This window comes from Saccopteryx bilineata, chromosome 1 (assembly GCF_036850765.1).
Source record: "Saccopteryx bilineata isolate mSacBil1 chromosome 1, mSacBil1_pri_phased_curated, whole genome shotgun sequence".
Taxonomy (NCBI): Eukaryota; Metazoa; Chordata; class Mammalia; order Chiroptera; family Emballonuridae; genus Saccopteryx; species Saccopteryx bilineata.
Genome location: NC_089490.1, coordinates 400343412 through 400365283, shown reverse-complemented (window position 1 = coordinate 400365283; position 21872 = coordinate 400343412). Strand labels below are relative to the sequence as shown.

The 21872-nt window shown below is 59.3% G+C and overlaps 1 protein-coding gene across 5 annotated transcripts; it reads right to left on the bottom strand.

Moving 5' to 3' along the window:
- Positions 1-139: 139 nt before the first annotated feature.
- PCNX3 (pecanex 3) lies at positions 140-21753 on the bottom strand. 5 transcript variants are annotated; one of them, XM_066252045.1, is made up of 35 exons: positions 21058-21752; positions 20494-20681; positions 20157-20256; positions 20009-20048; positions 19811-19906; positions 18464-19585; positions 17903-18026; positions 17646-17824; positions 17103-17193; positions 16542-16677; positions 14491-14651; positions 13587-13740; positions 13283-13315; positions 12892-13063; positions 12680-12790; positions 12307-12398; positions 12012-12121; positions 11726-11831; positions 11527-11619; positions 11214-11364; positions 10072-10216; positions 9601-9778; positions 8508-8616; positions 8252-8381; positions 7826-7884; positions 7510-7725; positions 6610-6863; positions 3104-3334; positions 2853-2956; positions 2399-2546; positions 2082-2312; positions 1729-2003; positions 1230-1363; positions 851-1149; positions 140-774 (listed from the first exon to the last, which is right to left on the bottom strand). In XM_066252045.1, exons 1-35 carry the CDS (start codon positions 21208-21210, stop codon positions 580-582), a joined length of 6120 nt encoding a protein of 2039 aa, XP_066108142.1. In that variant the 5' UTR covers positions 21211-21752; the 3' UTR covers positions 140-579. The 5 variants fall into 5 exon arrangements, with proteins under 5 accessions (XP_066108142.1, XP_066108144.1, XP_066108145.1 ...); XM_066252047.1 differs by having other exon boundaries at positions 14491-14633; XM_066252048.1 differs by having other exon boundaries at positions 14491-14612.
- Positions 21754-21872: the final 119 nt, after the last annotated feature.

Below are 21872 nucleotides of genomic sequence, written 5' to 3'. Positions count from 1 at the left end.
AGCCCACCTTGGTCTGCTTGACCCCCATATAACCTAACATCATACCCTTTATCCTGTTCTCTGTGCTCATCCACTCTGACCTGGCCACCTCCTCTACCCTCCACCCAAACATTCCCTGATACAAGTGGAAACCACCAACCAAAATCAAAAATAGTGTTATTAATTCTGGTGTCTCTGAAGCACAGAAAAAAAAAAAAAAAAAAGAAATAAAACACCCTTCCCACATTTCAGCCCAGGCCCAGGCCAAGGGGCTGCCCCTGCAGGCAGTGCAGGCCCAGAGGCCAAGTCAGTCCTGGCCACGGGCTTGAAGCGGGACCAGCCCATGGGTTTGGCTCTTAGGGCCTCACTGGGAGGCTGCCTGCTTCAGTTTGGGGAGTCCAGGCCCTGGACTAGGGATGAGATCAGGGGTCAAGGTAAGAGATCTGGGCCACTCAGTTCTGGTGTTCTGGCTAAGGCAGCCAGAGGTCAGGGTTTAGATGTGGAAGCCAAAGACACTCAGTTCTGTGGTCCATCAGAGAGGGCCAGAGGCCAGGGTCCAAGTTACTGAATCCTGCTGTGATCCAGAAGAGAGTGGGCCATTCAGTACTGATGGTCCAGAAGGGGCTGGGCGGCTGGGCTCTCGCGTTCCTCAGCAGGGGCAGGCCAGTCACCCGGGGCCTCTGTGGGGGTGTCACTCTCAGGAGCACTGCTGTCCAAGCCAGGAGTGTCCTGGGCTGCTCTGGGGGCTGAGGTATTGGTGCTGATGTCCAGGCTGAGGCTGAGGTCTAGGGGCACCTGGGGGAAGGGAGACAGATTGGTGGGAGAGCAAACCTGAGCTGCATAGGACCCTCCCTTTCCACAAGACCCTTACCTGAGATTTGGGGGTGCCTCCTTTGGGGCTCCCTGAGGCTGGCTCCCCCTCAGATCCCCCCAGTCCCTTCCGACCCCCAAGGCTCCACTTTCCACTGGGACCCTCAGAACAGAGGAGACCAGGCCCAGGCGCCCTTGAGGGCCGGGGACCCTCAGCGGAAGCCGGTGAAGCAGGGGGGAGTCCAGGGAGCCGAGGGGGCGGCCACTGCGGCAAAGACGGGGGGCGCCCATCACCAGAACTGCTAAGGGAGGGCCTTGGGCCCCAGCCAGTGCCTGGTGGGAGAGACTGGTCGCCACTGCCTGTGGGAGACAGATAAGATGACAGACATCAGCTAGGCTGTTTTCCTCGCCTACTGGTTCAACCCTGCCCGCGGGCTCACCTGCTGTGTTCTCAGGTGTGGCATGTGCCAGTGGGGGGTTATTGTTGAGGGAAGTCAGGCCACTGCCTCCACCACAGTCCGAGTCATCCACGTTCCCACCACTATTGCAACCAGCACCACAGCCCTTATGAAGCCTGGGGAAGGGGGAGGCAAAGAGTTTGGTGGGATGGCCAGAGACCTCACAAACAGAAGTTCAGTCCCAGGACAAGTCACCTAACATCCTTGAGCCCTGAAGTGCTGTCTCTAAGAGATTTTGCCATTTATTTTATAGGATCTTTTCAGGAAGGCATTATCAACAGCTCTTAAGGCTAAAGACCACCTTCAGCTGCAGGATGGGGTGGAGCTGGGTCAGCTCTGGGAGGGGTCCGCTCTCAGGGCTCCATGCTGGTGCCAGCGCTTCCTCACTGAAACCTTGGAGGGAGTGACTTCATCTCTCTGAGCCTCAGCTTTCTGCTCCCTGAACCCAGCCTCCCAGGCTGGGGCAGCAGTGAGGGCTCACCTCTCCCAGCTGTGCAGAAGCCAGCGGGCAATGGCGCCCAGGCTGATGGGGCCACCCCACAGTGCCCGCAGCTGGGGGTGGCTGCCAGCCAGTGAGGTGGTGAGGGGTGACACGTAGATGGGGTAGCCGAGCGGCTGGTCACAGGAGGAATTGATCATGTTGCGGAGCGCCTGCTTGGCGTTCTGGATACTGCCCCGCTCTGGGTTACGGTTGCGCAGGAACACCAACTCCTGCTGCTGCCCGGCCCACAGGCCACGCACACACTCTCGGTTCACCTGCAGGTGGCCCACACGCACTGGTCAGGGGGCCGGCACCGGGGTGGGGGCTGGGGCAGGCGGGCGGGCTCTCCCCACCTTGATGACTCGGAAGCTCAGGTGACGCCGGTTGAGCATGATGATCTTGTACTCGTCAGAGGCGTCATCCAGGACATGGCGCAGCGCCAGCAGTGAGGGCGTGTTGCTGAGGATGGCGCTGCGCCAGGCCGGGTCGCCCTCGTGGGAGATGACCAGCCGCTCCTCGTTGGCTGCGATGGCATCGTACAGGGCGGCAGGCTCCTCGTACTCATCTGGCGACGTGAAGTGGTCCTGTGGGGGCCAGGGGCTGGAGTCAGGGCCCTGCCAGCGAGAGGCTTCACCTCCTACCTGCCCGCTGTCTGGGCACGCCTCCCCACCTGGTGAAGCTTGAGGGCCATGCGAACCCCAGGCGCCACCACACGATGAAGCAGGTCCATATCAGCAAAGACCCACTCGTCCCGTGGGGATGTGATGCGGAAGTCCCCCTTGAACAGGGCATGCAGGCCGTAGAGGAAGGGCTCCAGGCTGGAAGGGAAGCAGGGGCGTGAGCGTCAAGGTTCCTGAGTTCTGGCTCCATCCACATGCAGTGGTCTGAGTCAAGACCCTTTTTCATGCTGGGCCTGTTTCCCCACCTTGACAATGTTTGTCTACTCCAGGTCCCTCACAGGCCGAGAAGGGGCAGACAATGTCGCAACTAGGAGGTGCCTTGCCCATGAGAGAGCCACACCAAAGAAAGAACCGAGGTAATTTCTGGGGGACTCTGGCCTGGAACTCTTCATGGATAGGGCGGAAGGGTGAGCAGTAGGCCCAGCTGGACCTGTGGGCACTCACCTGGCAGACATGCTATGCGAGGCTGTCCCCAGGGCCCGGCGGCCCAGCACACACAGGCCAAAACACAGAGTGACCAGCGGTGAATTCCAATCCTGATCCACGGGCTGTGGCACAAGGACCCCCCGTCCCCAGAGCCCAGCTCAGACCTGGGACAGGGAACTTGGGGGTGGGGCCCAGGCTGTGGGGGGCTGAAGGTGAGAGGAAGCCACCCAGGGAGGGGAGAAGGCAGACCGAGGTGGCAGCGGCCAGACCTGGCTGCGCCGGGAGGCGCAGTACTGGATCCATTCAAGGTGCACCGCACAGAAGGAGGGCAGCGAGAGGCCGGAGAGGCGAAGGTCATAGTCCTCATCCACACTCAGGGAGAAGGTGGGGTCCGAGTCAGCATAGCCAGGCGCCCGAACAGGCTGCAGGGCCCCCGAGATGCCCTCGTGGCTCAGCCACGCCTCCAGCTTTGGTGAGCGGCTCACGTAGTAGATGATGCTCTGAGAAGAGAGGGCGAGCAGGCAGCAGGGCCGAGCCAGTGAGGAGCAGTGCCTTAGCCTGGCCAACGCAGGAGGAAGTGTCGGGATAAAGGGGGCTCTCCCACCCTGGCCGGTTGGCCCAGTGGTGGAGCATCGGCCTGGCGTGCAGGGGTCCCGGGTTCGATTCCCGGCCAGGGCACACAGGAGAGGCGCCCATCTGCTTCTCCACCCCTCTCCCTCTCCTTCCTCTCTGTCTCTCTCTTCCCTTCTCGCAGCGAGGCTCCAATGGAGCAAATATGGCCCGGGCACTGGGGATGGCTCCTTGGCCTCTGCCCCAGGCGCTGGAGTGGCTCTGGTCACAAAAGAGCGACGCCCCGGAGGGGCAGAGAATCGCCCCCTGGTGGGCGTGCCGGGTGGATCCCGGTCGGGCGCATGCGGAAAAAAAGGGGGGGGGCTCTCCCTTACACTGAGCTGATGTCTGCTGCTAGGACACTCACCCAGTGTTCCATCTCAGCTCCCTGAAGCCACTCGGGCAAGTCTGCTCCTCTCCCCCAGGCCGGAGAGGAGTGAGAATGTGGACAGGAAGCACCCTCCTTACAGAGCATCCCCTGGAGAGTTCTACACTGTGACAAATGCTTGCATGCTTGCCTCAGAACATGCCCCATTTATAAGGGAATAGGCTAAGACCACAGACCTGCCTAAATTTACACAGCAGGTCAGACTGAGCCAGAACTGGAATCCCCAGACGATGCCATGGGATGCAGATCTCAGAGGCCTGGGAAGGGCAGGCTGAGGTAGTGGGGCTGCCCGCAGCGCAGAGGGGCCTGGGGCCTGGAGTCCTTTAGGCAGCTGAAGTATAGGAGCCACAGGGCCTACCCTCAGAAAACAGGAATTCTGTTCCCAAAGTCGGGGGCCACTGAGCCTCTTAGACTGCTGGTTTCTAAGCAGGAGTTTGGGCAAATGGAGAAAAGCTTTTGGAAGGTAGGCAGGCCGCTGGCACAGCCAGGGTGGATGGGCAGTGAGGCTGGCAGTTGACGACCAGTGAGATGACTGGGAACCCAGGTGCTGCCCTGGGATGGAGCCACTGGGGCTGGCCTTCTGTCTGGGTGAAGGGTGGGAAGTCCAGGGCGGGAGGGTGGTACAGCTGGCTGTGAATGGAGGGTACCCAAGCAGTAGGGGTGTCCAGCAAGGGGGCTCTGGTGGGGCATATGGAGGCCAAGAGCCTACCTAGGTCAAATGACCACAGTACAAGCTGGAAAAAGCCAAGGGCCTCAAATATCCCACAGCTCCCTGGAGGACGCCACCTAGAGGCCATGGCTGTGGGTGGAGTCTCATCAGTTTCCAATATGGCAGCTGAAATGGAAACAGCCCCAGGATCACCTTGGCTTTGGACTGGGTTACCCCCTTAACAAGAGGAAGGGGCACCAGGAGCCTAATGGGGTAAGCAGGGGAAGGATGGCTATGGGGTCGCTTTGGGCCCCCCTGCAGGCCAGCTCCTGATTGAGTGTAGGGAGGAGCTGGCCTGGCACATAGGAAGTGCTCCATTAACTTCCACCAGCGGCAATGTGCTTTGTGAAACTTCAGCTATCCTGGGAGCCAGCCCTCGGAAGGGTTCTCAGCTGCCATAGCCCCCATCTGCGAGCATTTCTGAAGAGTTGGTCTGGGAGCCTCAGTTTTCTCAAGTATAAAGGGGCCAATAACATCAGCTGAAAGAATCAAACAGGATTAGCAAAGATGCCTGGGCTTGGAAATGTTGAGGAGCCCAGCGTTTGGCTATGGGCTGTGTGGGGCCAGCATCTGCGTGGCAGCAGGGTTTGGATCGAGTGTCTCACCCAGCGGCACTCAGTGACTCCCAGGGCAGGGTGAGGTGTGGGAGGAGGCGCTGAAGGGGACCAAAGTGGCACAGGACGGGCTTCGCCTGGGCTGCCACCCCAACAGGCTGCACAGGACACGTCTCGGAAGCGCCCAGGCCTGCGGGCCTGCACTCCTGCTGCCCCAGGCCCTGCTCTCAACAGCTGCAACCGTCTTTCCAAACTACAGCCCCACCGCATCCTCAGCAGAGCCTCCCCCAGGTCGTCCAGGCCCCTCCAGTGGCTCCGGTCCTCTCAGTCTGCCACAGGCTTGTATGGGTACACAGTGCACAGCTCTAAGAAGGCTTTGCTGGCTTTGGACAGGGCTCAGGGGAGGCAGCAGGGCAATCTGGGCATGTTCCCTCTTGTGACGGGAAGGGAAGGGAGCCAGAACTGTGACTCCTGGGGAATCTGGAGCTGGGCATGTCCCTATCTGGACTATGGCTGCTTCCTTGGTCCAGGTGAGGGATGAGCAGCTTACAGACCCATCCCCAGGAGGGGTGAGTGGATGGAAGAACGACAGTGAAGTTACAGCTCTTATGTGTGACTGATGGGGTGTCTTCTGGAAGCAAGCGGACAGCTGGGGGATGCATAGCACTGCTCTAGAGAAGCTCGGACAGGCAGGCTCACCTGAGTCCCAGCAGGTCACCTCTCCAGGCCCTGGCAGGGACCCCTAGGGCACATACTAAGTGAGCACGAGGGGACCTGGACTGTGACTACCAGCCCCACTCCCTCAAGTGCCCTTATTCCATGGGCCACAAAGCCTCACAGTTCCTGACAGCCTACAGAACTACAATGATACCAACTTCTTTTTTAAAGGGTAAACTGAGGCCTGTCGGGGAGGTGACATCCCATGCTTCCCAGAACCTAGTTCCTCCTAGACCCACATTGTGATCCTCACAACCCCTACTGCCCCAAGACCCTTAGGCTGGCCTTGGAGCACAAGCTGACAATGAGGCCCAGGGTCTAAGCCTGGCGCTGCCCCTTTCTCCTGATATTGGGGCCTCAGGCAAATCTTTCCCCTCTGAAAGCCAACTTCACATCCGAGACAGGGATTGGTCCTGGAGGATGTGCTGGGCTTCCCTCAGCTCAGGAGATGTGCCTGGTAAGGTAACCACCGCCTGGCAGCTGCTCCTATGACCGTTAGCAGTACTGTCACTGTCCTAGGGGGACATGGAGCAGGGGGACTGACGCTCTGAAGGCTGGCCTCAGCACCTGCCCTCTCGGGCCCGCAGCTGTGTGTGGGGACCTCTGCATGTGCTGCCTACCTGCCCTCCATACTCATGGCCCTAGGTGGGCCTTCTGAAGGTGGGTGCTTAAACTCCTGAGGCCTCTGCTTCCCTTGGGCAAAATAGGCCCCCAACAACCCAGAAGACGGTAGTCAGGGTGCACATGGTCAGTGAGGACTCCCGAGCGGGACCCCGCTGTGCCAGGCCGCCGCCATACCTTGACATAGTAGGTGATGAGAATCTTGCGGAGGTCAAAGACCTGCAGCATGGAGGCTGCGTTGTTGTCACTGATGCTGTAACCCTCCAGCACGTACTTGCTGGCCGTCACCTCCCAGGCCAGCCAGCGCTGCCCAAAGGCAGCATTGAAGGACAGGACCCGTGGCAGGTGGCCAGGCTCACAGCAGCAGCAGCCCTCATCCTCCTCCACACCCTCCGTGATGGCCTCCACCTCGCGCTGCTGGCAGTACGTACCTGTGGAGGAGGGGTGCCCGGTCAGTGGGCATCAGACATCCCTTCCTACATCTTCCCCAGCATGTGCCCAGACCTGGCATCAGAGGCCTGTACCATTCCCCTCCCCGCAGGGCTGGAAAATATGTGAGAAAATTAACAAATGAGCCCCTTTCTCCTCCTGACTCCCAGCAGCCACCCAGGGTGGGAGTGGAGGGAACAGGACTCAGGTCTCTCGTTTACAGAGACAAACACTGCGGCTCAAAGAGAAGTGACATGCTCAGGTTCACGGTGCTGTGGGCTGTGCTGAGAACCCTGTGCACCCCTGGGGGTCTCTTCTGAAGTGTGTTACTGTGAACAAAGAGCGAGTTCACTCACCAGGAGTGAGGATGACACCCTACCTGGGCCAAGACCGAGACCACAGAGCAGGCCAGTGTGAGCCGGCAGGAGCACTCAGAGTCCCAGGCCCAAGCTTTCGCCACGCCAGCCTGTTCAGTCACTACAGGCCCAAAGTCAGCGCAGGGCCAGAGCCTGGCCAAAGGAGACCCTGCCACCTGACTGCTCAGACTGGCCAACCCAGGTCCAGGGAGGAAGAGTGCCTCGTTCAAGGTCACCTGGCAAACACACTAAGAAACAGCACCCTGAGTCCGGCCCAGGCCTAGAGACTCACCCCGAAACTCAAGGCCACGCAGCTGGAAGGTGACAAGGCCATTGCCAACCTCAATGAGGTGCACCAAGGCGTTGAGGTAGTCGGAGGCCAGGACGAAGCAGTCACCGGGGCCATAGTTGCCCCAGCGGCCCAGCACCAGGTCCCCACACAACGTGTGCTGCAGCGAGCGTGTCAAGTGCTCATAGAAGATGGAGTTGAGGTTGTTGTCATCAGCGCCTGTGACCCAGGACAGACAGACAAGTGGACAAAGTAACAAGTGAGGCTCCCTTTGCAGGAGGCCCCACCTGAAAGACCCCCTCAACGACTGGGTACAGACCAGGGTTCCGGTCCAGCTGTGTGACCAGGCGGGTGTTGGAATGATCCACACGTTTAGTGCTGTTCAGAGAAAAAGCAACAACATTGTGGTTGGCCCAGAGGACAAGGCTGCTAAGAGTTCAGAAAACGATTCCCACCGGCCCACCATCATGTCCTCCCTGAGCCCACAGCCCCAAGCTCCGAGTGGATGCCACCACAGCCCCATTATACAGAAGGAGGCTGAGATTCAGGGGCAGAAGGGGACTCACCTGCGACCAAACAGCCAGGAAGCTGAGGGTGTGAACCCGAGGCCTTGACCTGGCCCGTGTTTTGCCCTCACTGGATCAACCACCTGCAGCCCACTGTTCCGAGGCATCAGCCCCGTTGCAGCACCCCCTGCACCCCATCCGGCCTGGGCTCCCCACTCCTCCCCCCACAGGAGACTTACTTGTAGTCGCGCTCCCAGAACTTCAGGGGCCGTGCATAGGACATGATAAAGACGGCACTGCCCAGCAGGGGGTTGAGCGGCGTGGAGAAGAGTGCGGAGAGCAGGGCTTGAACGAACAGCATGGCAGAGTCTGGGCACGAGTCAAGGAGGCGGCCAGGACAAGGGACCCTCCCCCCACAGCCCACCATGGGCCCCCCATTCTAAGCCACAACCCTCTGCACACCCCCACACTGGCAGCACGCAGTAGGCCGGGTACGTGGCACGGCGAAGGGCTGGGCAAAGGCGTGGAAAGCCGAGCCCCATGTGATCTGCCAGGGCGCAATGTAGGTCAGCACGAACCGCAGCTTGTACAGCAGGTCCCACAGCTGGCGGCCAGAGGGAGAGAGAGTAAGGGCTGTGAGGTCACTCAGAGGTGGGCCCACTGAGTGCCTGCTCAGAGCCCCAGGGCTGCCGCCCCATAAGGGAGTCCATCTCAGGCTTACTCCCAGCCCTTTCTGGACCTGGCTCAAGGTCCTCATTACCATTAGCAATCACCGACAAAGCAGCCACTCTAAGGGGGCATTAGCCATTTAACTCATGCAACCACCCGAGGCACTTTCCACTGCTATCCCACTTTATAGATGGGAAAGCTGAGGTTCAGAGAAGGCAAACAAGAAAATAACTTGCTCAGGCTGTGCCTCTCAGTCAGGGATGAGACTGGGCCTCAACTATGGTACCAAAAGTCAAGGCAGGGTCACAAGCCCTGCCCTCAGAGCGGACACAGTATGGCTCTCCACCATCCTAGGCCAGACCAGAGAACTGGACAAGAATGCCCATGTGAGTGAGAAAAAGACTCAGGCCTAACCTGCAGTCCCACTACAGGTCCCAGTCCGGTGCCAGGGAACGGCCCTTCATTCAGTGACCCACCCCTCCCAACCCGACGGGGGAACCCTGCAGCCTGGCAGAGAAGTGTATGTACATCCAGGCCTTAACTGGGCTTCAGGGCCACAGCTGGCAAAGGGGCAGAGCTCAGAGGCTGGTGTCCACAGGACGAGGCAAAAACCTATCTAATGCTTACAAGAAAGGTGGTCAAGTATCGTGATTCAGAAAAATGCTGTGAAGTCAGCAAGACACGGATTCAAATCCCAGATGGCCATCAATTCTCTGGGGGGCTGAGACAAGTCACTCTTTAGACTGCAGCTTCCCCTCTGCCCCTCAAGAATTCCTGCGAAGGCCCGCAGTGGGGCTGACGTGGAACAGCAGCTCTGAGGGGCACAGGCCCCTGGGAAGTCACTGCCCCAGACCCCGACCGAAGCAGAATTCTGCTTCTGATGCGCAGTGCAAGGTCTGTGATGTGGCCAGCAGCTCACCTTGCTGCAGAGCAGGGACATGAGGAAGTAGTCTAGCAGAAAGCCCTGGGAGAGGCGCGGGTAGTCGAAATGGAAGAGCAGGACCGTGAAAGCCAAGGTCAGATACTGCTGGGGCGGACAGCAGAAGGCCGAACGCAGCAGCTTCAGGCCGGCCACGGTCATCAGCAGCGCCCGGCAGCTAGGGATGAGGGGCAGGTGTCAGGGGCCTTCTGGAAGCCCGGGGAACAGTGGCTGTGGTGCCTGGTCTCTGCTGGACTGGCCCAGTCTGTGCCCTCTAAAGGGCCACCCCCCCTTAGACACATTTAGGAGACACATCTGCTTTCAAAGAGGCAACTAGAAAATGTGTCAGTAGCTGGGGTCCTACTTTAGCTTGCTGAGCAATTAAGGCAGATCTCATTTCCTCTCTGGGCCTCAGTTTCCCCATGTGTCACAACGGGAATGTAGATGGAAGGGTGGTGGGGTGATCCTCACTAGAGGCAGAACTTGTCCGGGTGGCTGACGACAGTGTGGGCGTCCACTGTGAGGGCGTTGAGCACCACCGCAGGGTAAATGAGGTACCTCTCCACACACTGCAGGCCAGCGTACAGCTTCTCAAACCACATCACCTGGGCAGCGCCTGCAACACAAGGTGGGACTATTGGCCAGCACCTGACCCTCTGTACTTCCATCCCGCTGCAGGGCCAGGACAGGTGTGCCATCGGAGGAAACCTGCAGGGAGGCCAGACCACAGGATGTGGTGTTCAGGTCCCTAGAGACTCTGAGTGAGGGGTGATCTTTGGCACTGAAATGAAGGTAAGGAGGACCAGGCAGGGCACATTAAAGGCTTAGGGAAGGTGCTCTAAGGTTCGACAAGGACCTCCCGGATGCGCACTGCAGCTAGGGCAGGCTGGGTGAGGCCAAGTACACAGTGACCCAGAGCTGTAGGGCCCTTCTGAAGAAGCAACTGCCACTTGGCTTGAGCTAACTATAGCCACATGGAATGCTGGCCCAGTATGCTAAATCTTTCATTCTATTTTTTTGTTCGTCTAATAAAAGGGCATGTACGCCTGGCCTGTGGTGGAGCAGGGATAGAGCTCCGACCTGGAGCACTGAGGTTGCTGGTTCAAGGCCCTGGGCTTGCCCAGTCAAGGCACATACAACAAGCAGCCAATGAACAGCTAGAGTGAATCAACTACTTCTCGTCCACCACCCCGCTCTGTAAAATCAATGAATAGTCTTTAAAAAAGTAAAATAAAATAAAAAGACATGTAGACCTTTGTATAGCAAATCCAGATGTTTAAATTCAGGCTCAAGGGTGTGTTTGTTGCATCACCCAAGTGAAAATATGCTCCAGGCAGATTTAGTCCACTGGTAACCAGTTTGTAATTCTGGACAAGAGATCCCTTTAAGGCCCTGGAATTCTTCCATCTCCTTGGAGAACACATGGTAAGCAGAAAAGGGCAGAGCAAACAGGGTGAGAGCGAGGCAGGGGCCAAGCTGGGGCCTAGCAGGCAGGAGAGGGCACAGAGGGCAGTGAAGCAGCCACGGCGGCACAAGCAGAGGCTGCCCTCACTGGTTCTCTGACCGGGGAGGGCCACACTGTGGTCAGCCAGGAGCTCGGGGCAGGCACTTACCACGCACTTCGTACTGGCTGTACTCCAGCGGCCTCAGCACGGGCTGCGACAGGCAGAACCAGGGCAGCTGTTTGCGGAGTTGTGGCAGCAGGTAATGTGTGAAGAAGCCCACGGCCCCAGCCAGTGCGTACAAAACGAACCCCAGCACCGACTGCAAGAGGGAGAGGCCAGAGGCTAAGCTAAGAGAGCAGGGCAAGGGGCCACAGAGGGCCTGCGCTGAGGGGACATGAGGCTGCAGCTGCCCAGGGCCCTTAGGTCACACAGGCTCCTGCAAGGACCAAGGGGGATAGGGGTGGGGCCCGTCCAGACGAACCTTCAGGGCAATGAAGACAGTGCTGGCACTGATGGCAAAGGTTAGCACGGCGATCACTACACACATCACCAGGTCAGAGTGCAGGACCTCTCGCTGCAGGACCAGGAAAACCAGTTTGGGTGCCTGCCACCCAGTGGCTGACCACTCACCCTCTCAGCCCCCTACCCGAATCCTTGAGCCCCACACTTCAACCCCTCACCACCGACTGGCGCATCTTCTCTGGCAGTGGGTCTGGGGGCTCAGCCCGGGCTGTCTCCAAACTCCGCTCCTCCAGCTCAGGGAAGAGCTTGCTCCGGATCAGGGACCTGGGGTGGGGGAGAAGAGTCGGGTGCCCGAGTCTGGAGAAACCACCCCCTCCTCCCAAAGGCCCCAGGGTCAGTTGGTGACAGGCACGTGCACATACCCACAGACCCCCAGCCCCTGCCATGCAAAGACACACACACACACATGTGGGTACACATACATAGGCACATGCAGGCACTCACCAGAGCACAGTGGGGTCACTGCTCTGCCGGCTCAGATGGTAGGACAATGCCACCAGGAGGCCACAGAAGACTGAGAAGAGGACTGGCACGTGCTGCTCCGGCCAAGGAGCCTGGAGAGAGAACCCATGCTGGTCAGGGGGTGTGAGGGTAGGCATAGGGACCAAGGGAGGTTGGGGGTCGGGTGAGGGGGTGCTGCCCTCCACCCCAATGGGAGAAGCCATTGCTGAGCTAAGCCCAATTCATAGCCCTGTCCCAACAAAACCCTGGCTCTCACCAACCCACAGATCATTCCTACCTTGATGGCCCCCAGGCAGAAGCCATAAAGCAGGGCAGCAGCCAGGAGGCTGCGGGAGAGGCTGAAGACCGCAGTGAGTGGGCTGGTGGCGGCTGCAAGGTATGGAGCAATAGCTAAAGCCCTCCTCCTACTGCTCGCATCCCCCCCCCCCCGGCAAACCTCCCTGGGACCCCCCCCCCAGCCCGATGTTCCCTGCTCTCCCAGCCCTGAGAGGCCCGCAGCGCTTCTCCATTCTCAGGGAGGAGTGGGGAGGGGCTATCAGGACTCATGGTGTTGCTGTGGTAGAAGGCTCTAGAGCCCCAGACCCAATGCATAGGCCCCTCCTGGATCCCACACCTGCCCCTCAACCCGAAGCCACCTGTGGGCACCATACCTGTCCCCCCAAAGCCATGCATATCTATCTGCTCCAGCAGGTACATGAGGCAGGTGTTGACTTGGGGCAGGAGGCCCAGGAGAAAGACGAACGGGAAGCACAAGGTGAACACTGGGAGGAGGGGAGCAAGGGCCTGGTCAGCCTGCTGGCTGTCCCTGGGCCCAGCCTTGAGGCCGTGCTCCCCATGCCACTGCAGCCCTGCCCAGTCTCACCGGTGGCCACGTCACGAGCACAGAAGAAGAAGGAGGCAGAGAAGAGCGTGAGGCCGTACAGGGAGACGGGCGGGAAGGGCTGAGCTGAGCCGAGGGCGTCCAGCAGCCAGATGAGCAGGCAGCAGATGCAGAAGTAGACCGGGCGGCTGTACGCGATCACCCAGTTGTGGCCCTGGGGAGTGGGCACGTGAAGAGGTGGGCCTCGCCCGCTGACCACCCCGTACGCACGCGTGTACTCATGCGTGCACCTGCATACTCACATGCGCCAGGCCTGGCTCTGGACCCCAGACAGAGCCTGGCGGGATAGGGGCAGACAGATGGAGGACCTGGGGCTAGCCGAGCCCTCCCCCTTTGGTCTCTGGGCCCCGGGTGCTGCTCCTCTAGTACTCACGTGCATGGGAGAGGCCGCGTCAGGCTGGACACTCTGGAAGAGAGAGGAGCTACACTGGCAACAAGAGTCAGCATCACAGGGCTGTCAGAGGCCCAGGAGCTGCTCGGTTCCAGCGCTGGGCTGTTGTGAATGACCAGGGAATGATCCTGAACTGTCCTGAGCCTCGGTTCTCTCATATGTAGGGCGGGGGCTGGCTACACGGGATCTTAGACATCTTACTTGCTTTCTGGCTAGCTCACCCTCTCAAGGCGGGTCACGGGAAGTGGGTCATTTGGGAAGGGGTAGGGGAGGAGCCAGGCCTGACCTTCAGCAGTGAATACTGGCAGGAGGCGATGACCAGGCAGAACTGGAAGACCCAGATGTCGGTGAAAAAGCCCTTAAGCAGCAACAGGTAGCCCAAGAATGCAACCAGGCTGCTCAGGCCGACACCGAGGACGTTCTCCAGCAGCCCCCGCGTCCTGGAGAGAAAGCGGGGTCAGGGCACAGCTACCTCCTCACTGCTACCGAGGCAACAAGTGTGGAGGGGGTGGAACTTAGCCACAAAGGCCCCCATCTGGGCCTGTCCCCATGCCAACCCTCATCCTCTGACCTGTGACCTCTCAGGTGTGGCCAGGTCTCACCTGTCCCAGGAAGCCACCTGTGGGGACTACCTTGCATCCCAATCTTTGCCTCCTCTAAACCCCAAGGGTCCCAGGTACCACCACTCCTGGGACTTGCTCAGGCATCCCACACTATGCACACAAGCAGTGCCCAACAAGCAGTGGTCACAGTGCCTTGAGAACCCAGAACATAGGAAACCAGGAAACAGGTCTAGGCTGAAAACGTCCACAGAGACAAGTTATCTGACTTTTCTATCTCACTTCCTGGGCCTCAGTTTTCCCTGAGGAATGGGAAGACAAATGGTTTGTCAGCTCTTTCAGGGTACTGGACTCAATTTACCCTAACATACTACAGCAGCAAATAATAATAGAATGGAAAGGAATAGTTCACTTTGAGCAGAGCTTTGGGGAGAAGGGGTGACTACAGCACCACCCACTTGGCAATCCCTTTGTACCCCAGAGGAACCTAAAGAAACCCATCGTAAACACCAGCCCTCACTGCACCCTCAGTGACCCCCGGGAGTTTGGTTCTCTGATGCCATGACAGGCTCCACATGTTCACAAGGCCTGGAAGGCCAGGGGCTAGGGACATTCCAGGGAAGCACTCACCGGTCCAGCAGGGCCAGCAGGGCGAGCCGCTCGTAGCGCACAGAGGTCCAGCGGCCAGGAAAAAGCCAGTACTTGTAGCTGTGCTGGGCACGGGGGGGCGCCTCCTCCATCAGTGTCTGCTCCTGGGATTCGTGCAGGGAGTCCTGGTCCAGCAGGTCAAACTGCAGTCCCCACAGCCGGGGCCATCAGCCCCTCGCCCCCTAGATGGTCGCTCACCACCCTCAGCCCCCAGTGCACACTGGCTGATCAACCGTGTCCTACAGCACAGAATGTCCCCACCGTCTAGCAGCCCCATGGCCGGCCCTGACTCTCCACTGCAAGGGCCTCCTTATCACTCCAGGTTACCAGGCCATGGCTCAGTGGCTGCCAAGGACTCGCGGGGCTGCCAGGTTACTAGCTCCTGCGTCTCTTCCCCACTCAGGTACCATTTCCTGCCTCTGCCTGGGCTCACTGAAATCCACCTTGTCCTCCAGGGTGCAGCACGGATGTTATCCATTTATCAGACAGCCATTGGGATCACTCTGACAAGCCCATCCTGGCGCACACAGAGCACCAGCCCTGAGGATAGGCCTGGTGCTAATATCAGTGTTGTCAGTCCCTGGGCGAACTACTTAAGCTCTTTGAGCTTCCTGGGTCTCTCATTCAAAAAGTACTCTTGGGGTGTAACGTTGGGATTGGCCCTGTGCTAGGCTCTGGAGAGACAATGGACAGCCAAATACACATAGTCCCCCCTTCTGGAGGTGGCTGTTAGCTATGCAAGGACAACACTGCTACCCCATATGAAAGTTAAGAATATACACATCAGGTATGGGAACTGGGGGCTTCTGGCAGATGCTCATGGTCAGCCTGTTGCTCTGGGTGATAAAGGCTGTGTGCCTCTTTTATTACTGTTGTTTATTTTAAGGTTTTATTCATTGATTTTAGGGGGGACGGGGAGAAACGGGAAGCATCAACTCGCAGTAACTGCCTCTCGCATGCACCCTGACAGGGCAAGCTGGGGGTCACAAACCAGCGACCCCAGCGTTTCAGGTCGAAGCCCTATCCACTGCGCCACCACAGGTCAGGCCATCACTATTCTCTAAACCCTGAATATCTGTTCCATACATTCTTGGTACTTCCCATACTAGGCTGACCCTGCAAATCACTGTCCAAATCAGGACACTTTTTAGGAGTAAAAGGGGGCACTGTTAACAACTGCTGAAATTATAAGCATGGACAGTATCCCCAAGTTGTCCCATGTGTCAGGTGCCCAGGGCAGCGATCAACAGTCACCATCTGGTAAGTTAAACTCCCCCTGCTGCAGGCATCATTACTAATACCCATCATCTCCATTGACTATGGGTCCCTCTAGAACAGGGGTCCCCAAACTTTTTACACAGGGGGCCAGTTCACTGTCCCTCAGACCGTTGGAGGGCCGCCACATACAGTGCTCCTCTCACTGACCACCAATGAAAGAGGTGCCCCTTCTGGAAGTGCAGCAGGGGGCCGGATAAATGGCCTCAGGGGGCTGCATGTGGCCCGCAGGCCGTAGTTTGGGGATGCCTGCTCTAGAATAAAGAAGATACTGCCTGACCAGGCGGTAGTGCAGTGGATAGAGCGTCAGACTGGGATGCAGAGGACCCAGGTTAGAGACCCTGAGGTCATCAGCTTGAGCACGGGCTCATCCGGTTTGAGCAAAAGCTCACTGGCTTGAGCCCAAGGTCGCCGGCTCGAGCAAGGGGTCCCTCAGTTTGCTGTAGCCCCCTGGTCAAGGCACATATAAGAAAGCAATCAATGAACAACTAAGGTGCTGTAATGAAGAATTGATGCTTCTCAACTCTCTCCCTTCCTGTCTGTCTGTCCCTCTCTCTGACTCTCTCTGTCTCTGTCACCAAAAAAATAAATAAAGATACTCCAGCCGCATTTGCTGAATAAGCAGCTCCTTGAACCATTCAGATCCTGTGCCAGCCATCAAAGGCCAATGACTTGTCCCTTCTGGTACCTGGGGGAGGGCTTGGTGACCACCTCCCATCACTGCCCCCTCCTGCAAGTCCTTCCCATCGGCTCCTCACCTCTGGGATCTCCAGAGGCACGCGGCGCACCTGCATGCCTTGCAGAACCACGGGCCTCGGCTGTAGCAGGTTCAGGCCACCAGCCACCTCAGGGACGTCAGCTGAGTGGAAGCTGGAGGAATGTGAGTGACGGTCCCTGTGGGAACCATAGCTGTGTGAGTCAGGGTCATTAAGGAGTCCGGCACAGGGTAGGGTTGAGGCTGATACCAGGCCATTACTAGGGACCCAAAAGGGTGTGTTGCTCAGATTAGGGAGGTCCAGAGGAGGCAGGTGGCACTAGGCTTCCGGGAAGGGCCTAGAAAGCTCCTGCTTCAAAGTGTAATGGAGTCAGGGACCCAAGGAATCCCTGTAGGCCTGCCCTTCACTGCTCCCTATTTCCCCTCCTCCTAGAGGTTCAGAACTGCCCCTTCTCCCCACCCCAACGAGCAGAGAAATATGAGGAGAAGGCAGAGCCACCTCCACCGCCACCTGGGCCTCCAGCTCCACCTTGGAGAGAAAACTTCCCGGAAACTGCCACCCACCAGCTGCAGGCCCAGAAGAGCCCACACTTGGGAGACTCACCAGGCCCCGTTGGCTGCCTGCTCCCCTTGCTGTCCTACAGGGTTCTCATAGCCGCCTCCAGCCAGCCCGAAGGTATAGGAACGCCGCACGCCTGTGCAGAGGTGTGGGATATGTAGCAACACGTCAGGGATAAGAGCACCAAGGCTTGACCCATGCGGCACCAGGGTCCTTCAGAGAAGAAGAGCCCTGTGTCGTGTCCCTCTGCATGGCAGCCTAGCTGAGGATAAGAGCTGGAGAGGACAGGGCCTGCTGGCCGAGGGCCTGGGCCCTGCAGTCAGCCACCCTGGGAGTGGGGCCCGCTCTATCACTCACTCAGCCTGTAACATCACACTGTGCCTCTGTTTCCTCATCAGCAGAATGGGGATGATGAGAATACCCACACCTCAGAGAGACTGCAAGTCTAATGCCAGGCAGTGCGGGTCATGCGCTCAGCACAGGACCAGGGCGGTGCACGCCCGGCTGCAAGCACTGCAGCGGGGATGACGAAGACCCTCCGCTGGAGAGAGAGGGGTGCTGGGCCACAGGACTCGGGGAGGGGCTCACCGCTCTCATCGTAGAAGTAGTGCACAGCCCCCTCCGAGGTGTCGTCAAAAGTGCAGGCCTCGTGCACATTGGCTCCGGCCCGAGTGAGCAGCAGTGAGGAGGCGAAGTGCAGGGCAGAGGGCAGTGTCAGTGCCCGGGAATGGGAGGCAGCTCGGCCGCGCTGAGACTCGTGCAGGCTGCTAGAGAGGGTCAGCCGTGGGTGAGCACCACCTAGATGCCGCCGGCCCCGCCCCCTCCACCTGGCGGCAGGCACTCACCTAGGGGGTGAGCCCATGACAGATGCTGGAGGAGTGGGGTTACTGCCTGCGTTGTGGCGCCTCCGGATGGCCTGGGTCCGCCTCACATTGCTCGAGTGGTCCCTCTTGCCAGTCTCCTCAGCTGCTGCTCAGAGAAAGACCCCAGGGCATGAGTGACAGTGGCTCAGACAGAGCCAGGGATAGGGGCGGGACAGGCGCTCCAGGGGGAGATAAGATCAGGCCTAATCCAACCATGCCCTGGCTCTTGGGCTGTCGGGTCACCTAACTCCTCAGGCTACCCTTTTCACATTGGGAAATAAGGACAGTGGGATCTGCCTTAACCCAGGATGACGACTGGAGATGCTGAAAGTCCTCCTGGGCCAGAGAGTTCTCGCCCGTCTCCAACTGCTGCAGGCCTGCCGATAGGGGGGTTCTGACGGACTGCCACTCAATCGCTGAGTTACCATCCATCTTCCACCAGAGACAGGCTAGCAAACTGACGAGGTCTACTCCAACCACTCCCTGCCAAACCCAAGTCCTCCCTGGCTCATAGTTCCCCCCAGCCCCAGAGGTAACACTTACCTCCCCCCACAGCACCTTCCTCTTGTAGCTCCCCCCGCCAACCAGGCTGGTTGGCAGCAAGTCCCCGGCGGGCCTCGGCAGACAGCACAGTGGGTTCACCGGCATCCAGCTCCACCCCAGCCTGGGCCTCCAACTCAGCCTTGGAGCCAGCCAGGGGGGCCCTCAGGACATCACCCCCCGCCCCGTCCATGCTCAGCACACGAGCATGTGTTTTGGCGCTGGCAGTACTAGGCGTCCGCTGTGTCCCATAGGGCCGCTTGGGGGGCACAGCAGTCCCTTCCTCAGCCCCATGGGGGGCTCTTCTCTTCCGAGGACCCCCTGCTGCACCCTGGGAGCTCTCAGGGGAGTAGCAGGAAGAAGAGGAGCTATCAGTACTATAGCGGCGCTGGGATCGGAGGCTGGAGGCTGGGCTCAGTTCGCTGCCCTCGCTGGTGTCTTCATCCTCAAAGAAGCCCCCGCCTTCCAGCAGGGGCCGCCGAGGCGCACGGCCAGGGGGCGAGTGTCTCCGCATGGGCGGCCGCCGTTTGCTAGGCTGAAGCAGGGCCAAGTCTTTGGGCCGCACAACCAGGAGTGGCTCAGCAGGGCCTGGCGGCGTCCCTGCTCCTATAACTGTGTCAAAAGAACGCAGTGTGTCATCTGAGGGGACTCCAGCATCTGGTGATGCTGGCAGCTCAGCCTCAGAGGGTGGGTCTGTGTCACTGCCTTCAGCAGCTTGCCCACCAGGGGGGCTGTCCAGGTGGGTTGAGTTGGTCTTCTCACTCTTGAAGCTGCTCAACGTCTCCCTGTCAGTGCCACTAAAGCAGGAATCTGAGGAGCCGGCTTTCTGGGGCATGGGCTCCCCTGAGCCCCGTCGGTCCAGGGGCTGGTAGCCACCCACTCGGCACTGTTCCCGTCGACTGCTGGTTCTCACCAGGGCCCGGTCAGGGCGGGTCAAGGTCAAGAAGCTCTTGCTCAGCTCCTGGCTGAGGCTCCCCTTCAGCAGGGGGCTCATAGGAGTGTCAGCAACACTGCTCCCGCTCCATGGGGCTCCATCTCCAGCCGGAGGAGAACGTTCTGAAGAGTCTGTGCTGGGGAGAGAGGGGTCTGGGGCAGCCCCTGGAGGCGTCTGCGGAAGGTCTCCAACTGTCACAAGAAAGGAAGGCAGAATGTGAGTGAACGGCACTGTGAAAGGAACTGGTGGCTAAAGAGTTCTATGGCCTCTGCTTTCCCTGAGAACCCAGCTGGCATAGGACCCTGAGAAGGCACCCTCCAGAACAAAACAGAGTACCAGAGAAGCCAAGTTGGGGTGACTCAATGACAAGATAGCTAGTTCCCCCTCTGAAATCCTGCCACGTCATGCCCACTCACTCAGTTTCTCCTGTGAGCTTAGCCTGAGCATCTCTCGATCAGCCGAGGTCACGATCACGTTGTTGCTGCCCTGCTCCCGCACCAGCTCCTTGATGTCTACAATCACAGCCCCGAAGGCATCCTCAGCAGGACCCAAGGGGAACTGCGTGCCATCCCATTCCACACCACTTTCTTCAGCCCTGAGCAGCAGCCACCTACCTCTGAAAGGCCCAGAGTCCTCCATCCGGGGCAGCAACTCCTGAGCAGACAGAGAAAGGGGGAAGGGGATCAATAGGGAAGGAAGTAGATCCGGGACAGACCCATGGTGGAGAGGGCTTTCAGGAGGCTGAGGGCTAGGATCACTCACCGAGACTTGGTTGAAGCCAAACAAGGAATGCTGGGAGCTACAACGTACTGGGGGGGTGGAACTCACTTTCCGAAACACTGTCATCTCCACTCCAGGGTCCCTGGTAGTGGGAAAGAACATCAGCTTTGAGCTCACCTACTCTTTATATAGTACTTCCTCTGCCATCCCTACCACTTCTCTCTTCTCAAGGGTTCCCTCACAATTCCAGGGCCAACCAGAGAACAAGTACTCAACCATGCAGGGAGCGAATGTTCCCTAAGCCCCTCCTTCACCCTCCAATGCTCAGGTCCAGGCACCAAGAACTCTCAATCCCTAACAGAGCCCCTGCCACGCCCACCTGAGCAGATTGCTGTCCCCCTGGGCAGGCTCTTCCTCCTGCTCGCCCATGGTAGAGTTGCGCTTCTCCACGATCTCGCCCTGGTCGAACATGGCATGCAGCCGATAGTTCACAGTCTTGATAGTAGTAAAGATAACAGCCACCACAAGGCAGTACACGCCCGCCACCATCAGGCTGGGGGGCAGGACCTGGAGATGCCCGCAAGAGCAAGTCAGGTCCCTCAATAGCCCTGCCACCGTGGGGCGAACCTACCACGATGGTCGGGGCTAGGACTCACACATTCACAAAAGGATTTGTCACCCCTCAATGAAACTAGTACAAATACTCTGTCAAGGGTTCTGTCTTCTAACTGCAGAAATTATGTGAGGTGCTCAAGGTCACCCAGACCAGAAGAGGAAATATCTGGCCCCTCCTCCGCACATCCCATACTCTGCGGAGATTCCTCCGTCCACACCCCACCACCTAAGGCACAGTCCCGCATCTCTGCCAGGCTGCCAACCCTCTGTGACACCTGCCCTCACTTTCGCTGGCGGGAGTTAGAAGTAGGTGGTGGCAGCGTCTCACCATGTACAGCAAGAAGGGAAAGGTGAGCAGGAAGATCCAGACATAAAGGTGGAAGCAGTTGGAGAAGGTGCTCTGGTGTGGGTCGAAGAACCAACCGCCGGTGAGCGAGGCCCACACCCCCTGGCGCAGGATCTGTAACACCTGCGACCCCATGGCCCCGCCGCTGCTGCGCGCGCCCCCCTCCCGGGACCCTCATGGGGGCGGCCCCCGGTCTGTGCCCCGACTGGTGCCCGAGGGCCCCGGGGCTTGGCCGCGCGCTCACGCCATGGCTTCCCCCAGCGGAGAAAAGGGGTCGGTGGTGAGAGGGAGCTGGCAGGGGGCGGGGCCAGCCGGGGCAGTCAGCGGTGCGAGGCTCGGGCGCGGCGGTGGAGCTGCATCAGGGGCGGGGTCCGAGCCCCCACACTTGGCCCAGAACTGCTTCGAGAGGCCAAGCCCGCAAGCAGACGCGGGGCACGGGCCGGGCACCCGTCGGCGGCATCCAGAGGTGGGCGTGGAGTGGGTGCTCCGGAGGTTCAGGCGACGGGTCCCCGGCTCCGGACCGGGGAGAACCCCGGGACCCTGAGGTCCACTTCCGGGGTCACAGGTCACTCGCTTTGGGATCCGCACTCGCCCGGTTTCTGCAGGAGCCGGCCCAAGCGGAAGGCCGGAAGAAGGAGCCGCGAGCGGCCAGCCTGCAGTAGCGCATGCGCCCGACGGGCCCACTTAGGACCCGGAAAAGGAAAAGCTGACGGCACGAATACGCATGCGTAGAAAGGTGGTGGAGCGATAGGGAGCGGGGGAGCCTTATGAACGTGCGCCGAGTTCAAATCTAAGTA